At 34.3% G+C, this 6,000-nt stretch overlaps 1 protein-coding gene across 1 annotated transcript; it reads left to right on the plus strand.

Annotated features, from left to right (window-relative positions):
• Positions 1–3,032: 3,032 nt before the first annotated feature.
• LOC107754959 (olfactory receptor 4C15-like) lies at positions 3,033–4,001 on the plus strand. The gene has a single exon (XM_016571609.1). It carries the CDS (start codon positions 3,033–3,035, stop codon positions 3,999–4,001), a length of 969 nt encoding a protein of 322 aa, XP_016427095.1.
• The last annotated feature ends 1,999 nt before the right edge of the window (positions 4,002–6,000 follow it).

Here is a 6,000-nt window from a genome sequence, read left to right on the forward strand (position 1 = left end):
ATTGTGTATGTTTAATGAGCAGGTACAGAATTCTACAAAATGATGGATTGCTTTATGGCAGCAACAAACTTCTCTTATATAACAGCAGTTTTTCTGTGTAAACTCTAAAAAATAGAAAATTCCAATATGTTTAATGGCAAACATGTTGAAGATTAGTCAATAGGCTGTTCATTAAATGATAAGCTGTTTTCCCACAAAAGCAGTAGTAAAGCCTCTCCTCCATTGACATTCAAAAAATAAATGTCCTCTCGTCTCTCACCCTGCCTACCGCAAGGTTACACTTTTTTTTGCTAACCTTGGGGGCTTGCCTTAAAGGGGCCTTGGTACAGCTGTCCAATGTAATTACAACAGGGATATATTTACAATTGAGAAATCTACTCATTTAACTGAAAGGGGCTCCAAATCCACAGAAGTTCACAAAACTACATACAGTACAGTTGCTTTAACTGGTTTGGGGTAAAATCATGTGCATAGCTACATTCAGACTATGCCATTGTACTGCTGTGAGTCGCCATTCTCTATGATGAATGTTCAAGTGATTTTGTCTGGAGCAAGCAACAAGTTGTTTTTTTAAGTTAGTGTTTTCCCTCGCTTCATTTATGCAGTGATCAAGAATCCACAGATCTAGTAAAAAACCTCTAGTAAATAACTTGTAGTGGAAATTTTGCTCAGTTCCAATCATATAAGTGTTTCAGGCCAGCTTTTAGTCTGTGTTGTTTGGTGACATGCAACCTTTTTGTTAAAGGGTTAGGGTCACCCAAAAATGAAAATTAGCCCATAAATTACTCACCCTCAAGTCATCCTAGGTGTTTATGACTTTCTTCTTTCAGACGAATCCAGTCTGAGTTATATTAAAAATTGTCTTTGATCTTTCAGGCTGTTTAATGGCAGTCAGCGGGTGTTGCAGTGCATCAGTCCAAAAGAAGTTAAATAAAAAGCGCCCATCCGTAAAAAAGGTCTCACACGGCTCCGGGGGGTGAACAAAGGCCTCCTGTAGCGAATCAAATTATCTGTGGGGTATTTTGAGATAAAACTTCACATACACACTCTGGGGATATCAGAGAACAATGTAAAATATTGTATAAATGCATTCTATGGCACCTTTAAGGATGGGACTCTTTTGGACTGATGCACTGCAACACCCACTGTGTGGCATTAAACAGCTTGAAAGATCAAAGACAATTTTTAATATAACTCCGACTGGATTCGTCTGAAAGAAGAAAGTCATATACACCTAGGATGACTTGAGGGTGAGTAATTATGGACTAATTTTCATTTTTGGGTGAACTAACCCTTTAATATTTTCATTTGTGCAGAAGAAATATACTAAATAATGGCCCAAATTTAATTTGTAATGTATAGAAATTTCATGTTTATGGCTGGGCAATAAGGTTGTCCAATGGCCAGATGAGTTTCAATCCCACAATTACTCACATGAAACGATCACAGAAATTTGCAAACAACAACAAATCAATGATCCAATCAATTTCCTATGGACAAAATAAAGTTCCACCATACATTTTATTTTGTCATTCTCATTTCACTCAGATATATGTTACAATATTTTATTTATTTTATTTGTTTAGTTAACAGGGACATTGTACATTAATAAAACATTTCTGTAAATGTACCAGAATTAGCCAAAGGCAATTTTTTATCCATAGTCCCTGGACAGAATGTTACAAGTCACCCTAAAAAAAGATATGATTAGTATACATGTTAAAACAATTTGACAATTACACAACACAATCCACAATTAGGGATTTTCTTTAGGGATGAAAAGTTGATTCCAATTTCCACTTCATGCCCTCTTTAACCATGTTCATGTGAGTTTTGCTCTAAAATGAAATAGACTCAACATAGTTTATTGTACATGAAGAATGACCTAAAACATTTTTAAGCATATTTAACTGAAAAAAAAAAAAAAAATTTTGTCACAACACAATTTGCGAAGTTGCATCAAACATTTTTAAGTTAAAATTATGTTCAACCAACAAACAACACTGAGTTCTTTGAAATTAGCATAAACAAATGTTTAAATGTATTATTCAAATCGAGTAGAAGCCAAATTCATCTTATCTATTTCAGTCAAAATCAACAGCTTGCATTGTAAATGCTAAAGGTAACTTACTAAACAAATTTGTCATTGACATTGGTGCAGTAATTTCTTACAAAATCAGTGTGGTGTATGAATTTATGTTGCCACCCACAACCTAACCACGAGCACTACTCTACAATAGTAACCACAAGAAAAGAAGAAAATAGAAATGTCAAACATAACAACATTAAAAACTAACATGTCTTTTCCTTTACTAAAAAAATACATAAAATGCACTTAATTTCAACAGTTTGAAAATTAGAATGAAAATTCTGGATAATAAGAGTTCATTATCCAGAATTTTCTTTCCAATTTTCATTCACAAGTTATTGATAAGTTTTGTTACCAATTTTAAGTTACTAGAACTTAATTTTACTAGAACTTAATAAACAGAAATTTGACTTTAAATTACATTTTTAATAAGATAAAAAATAACACATGTTTTTGCAATATTTTATATTTTTATTTTTATTTTATTTATTTATTTATTACTATTGGACTGGTTTGCTGAAAATAAGAGGAGGAAATGTCTACAAATATCCCCCTTTTGTGTGTGTGTGTGTGTGTGTGTGTGTGTACGTGCGTGCATGCGTGCATGTGTGTTTGCGTGCGTGTGTGTTTGCGTGCGTGTGTGTGTGTGTGTGTGTGTGTGTGTGTGCTGGAAAACTTCTAGGCATAAGGTAAACACACACAGACCTCCCCCCTCACACACAAAACGACCACTGGGATTCAACACGTACATGACATAATAATGAGTTTGACCATATTTAAAATGTGATGCTCTGACAACACTCTGATCTTTCTCTCTGCCTTCAACAACACACAAATCCTGGGGATTTGCATTACAAAGACGTTGTAGATTGCAGTATTACTCCGAGGGAGTGTGCTATACCAGTGTCTATGGTCAACATCTTCATGTCTTACTTTTCTAAACATGTCTGCTTTTAAAGGTTCTACATCGAACCTTACTCAGATTGTATCACTGGTGGATCGAGATGCACCGGTGAAAACGTTCTTGTCTGTGACCCCATGTGTTATTTTCCTCTATGTTAATGGGGTCATGATCTTCACCTTGAGGAAAAAGACTGTTTTTCGGGAGACTTCCCGCTACATTCTGTTTGGTCACATGCTTTGGCTTGATACGCTCCATCTCTTCATGAGTGTAGTGTTGTTTGTGTGTGCTGTTAGCAGGGTTTTTATTTTGAAAAATGTCTGTATCATTCTTCTTGCAGCTGCACAAGCTCTTTATCAGGTTGCCTTACTGAATCTGGCTTTAATGTCACTGGAGAGGTATGTGGCCATCTGCTTTCCTCTCAGACACGCAAAAATCACCAGTTACAGAAGAACTCATATAGCTATCGGTGTTGTTTGGACGATGGGTTTGATTCAGTGCTTGTCTGAGATTATTATTTTCTATGCCATTGATACTACAAACACAGTGATGAATTTGTTCTGCTCAAGAACTACTCTGTTCAGACTTCAGATCTATAAGAAACTTGATATAGCTTTCACATGTATGTTTTTCATGTCTGTGTGTTTTGTTATTATCTTTACTTATGCCTCTATAGCAGCGGTGGCTAAAACAGCCGCCTGTGATAAAATGTCAGCCAAAAAAGCCAACAAGACTGTTCTGTTGCATCTGATACAGCTGGGTCTCTGTGCTGCATCTATTTTAGTTGGAGTTATCCAAGAAGTCATTTATGTTTATACTGACTATATGACTTCATTACATGTAATGTATTTTTGTTTTGTAGTGTTTTTGATTTTCCCTAAATGTTTAAGTCCTCTTATATATGGTCTGAGAGACCAGGCCTTCAGTTGTTTATTTAAATATTACTTCACTTTTGGTTTCAAAAAGCAAAATAGTTGTAATACAGAAATACATTTAGTAGGAGGAGTATAAAAATGACCAGATGCTTTGTAAAAGCCTATTGGAATGTTGTCTAAAAAGCTTTAGTAGATAATCTTCTTTCATTGTTAAGATACAAAAGGATATTTCTTTAAAATGGCAAAATATGTGCTGGTGTATTTATGTGATTAGATACTGGAGATCAACCACATTAAAATAACTGAATTGTGGCAAGTCATGTAAGCATGTATTTAAAAAACATATTTAACCCGTCACAATTTTTTGCCAGTGCAATGACCACAGATATGAGATTTTAAATGTTTGTTGTCTGTTTAATCTTATACTGTATTATGACAACTGTTTTTATAACATTGTGAATGAATTTACAGTTGCTGAAATATGATACTTTAAGCTTCCAATCAAGCCTTTTCTGGAAATCTATAAAATCAAACTAATAAATGTGCAACAGTTAAAGCATTTTATGTAACGTATGTCTATTATTTGTTCATTAACAAAACTCATATGATTGGTTTGTGCAATTTTTTATAGCTTTTACCTTTACTGCTCTTACACAGTGATTGTTGCTCAGCTGTCTGTAATATTTCATAAATAGATTTTACTTTCGTCTTGACACCTTTTCATCATTACTCTGTTTTGCACTGATACAGTTCTATTAACAGTTTCTTTCCCATGTATCTTAAAAGAGTTTATCCATACTGTTTGACTCGACTGTTCTGCTGTACCTCCTTTTCAGTGCATCTATGCAATTTATTCTATCAGTCTATCAATCATTTTTATTCTGGCCATCCATTTTATTTTGATTAAATTTCTTTGTTAAGCCCTGATCACACTACACTTTGCAGCAGTGGTGTAGTAGTGATATAAGGTGGGCATTCTGTGAATTCATCATGTACATGCACATACTGATAAATGATCCAAGTCATATAAATTTAACCTCACTGAATGTAATACAGAAAGGAATTAATGTGATGTCATTTGTTGATGTTTACCAATATACAAGAACTCCTGAATTTCTATTGTATATAGTATTTTGACTCCATAATATGTCCAATCCTGAATAGACAGTTTGTATAAATGCATTCAACTCACATGCATGCAAAAACATGATGTTTTATTTGATATACATCACTCAGTTTTTGTGGCAACATTTAAAATATAGATATGCAGTTATAGGTATAGGCTACATCAACAACCAGTGATCAATGTCAACAAGAAATATTCAAGGTCATGGTCAAGGTCAAGTTTATTTATATAGCACCTTAAAAGCAACAAGTGCTGACCAAGGTGCTGCACAGCCAAAATATCAGAAATATCAACTAACAAAAGCAATAAGACAATATAAAATTTTAAATCATTAAATAATACAATAAGCATTGTAAAACATCACTAATACAAAAGAAACAAACAGAAACAAAACTTATTTTCAAGTTAAGCAAAAAAGAGAAAAAAAGATATGTTTTAAGAGATGATTTAAAAGAAGATAATGTAGGGGATGATCTGATGGATAAAGGCAAAGAGTTCCAAAGTGTAGGACCAAGAACTGAAAAAGATTTTAAACGAGATTTTGGGACAATCAATAACTTCTGAGAAGTCGATCTAAGCATTCTCACAGGAGAATAGAAATGGAGAAGATCTGAAATGTAAATTGGGGCAAGACCATGAAGTGCTTTAAATACAAAAATTGAAAATCAACTCTAAATTTAACAGGTAACCAGTGGAGTGAAACTAACACAGGGGTAATATGCGCCCTCTTTTTTGTCCCTGTGAAAAAGCGAGCAGCAGCATTCTGTACCAATTGTAAATGTGATAGTGAAGACTGGTTAATTCCAGCGTAAAGAGTTTTACAGTAATCCAGCCTGGTTGAAATGAATGCATGAATAACAACCTCTAAATCAGGGCTGTCCAAACTCGGTCGTGGAGGGCCGGTGTCCTGCAGAGTTTAGCTCCAACCCTAATTAAACACACCGACTGGAAGTTTCTATGCCTAGTAAGATCTTGATTAGCTGGTTCAGGTGTGTTTAATTAGGGTTGG

The sequence above is a fragment of the Sinocyclocheilus rhinocerous genome, unplaced genomic scaffold (assembly GCF_001515625.1).
Source record: "Sinocyclocheilus rhinocerous isolate Xijiao unplaced genomic scaffold, SAMN03320098_v1.1 scaffold2547, whole genome shotgun sequence".
Classification (NCBI taxonomy): domain Eukaryota; kingdom Metazoa; phylum Chordata; class Actinopteri; order Cypriniformes; family Cyprinidae; genus Sinocyclocheilus; species Sinocyclocheilus rhinocerous.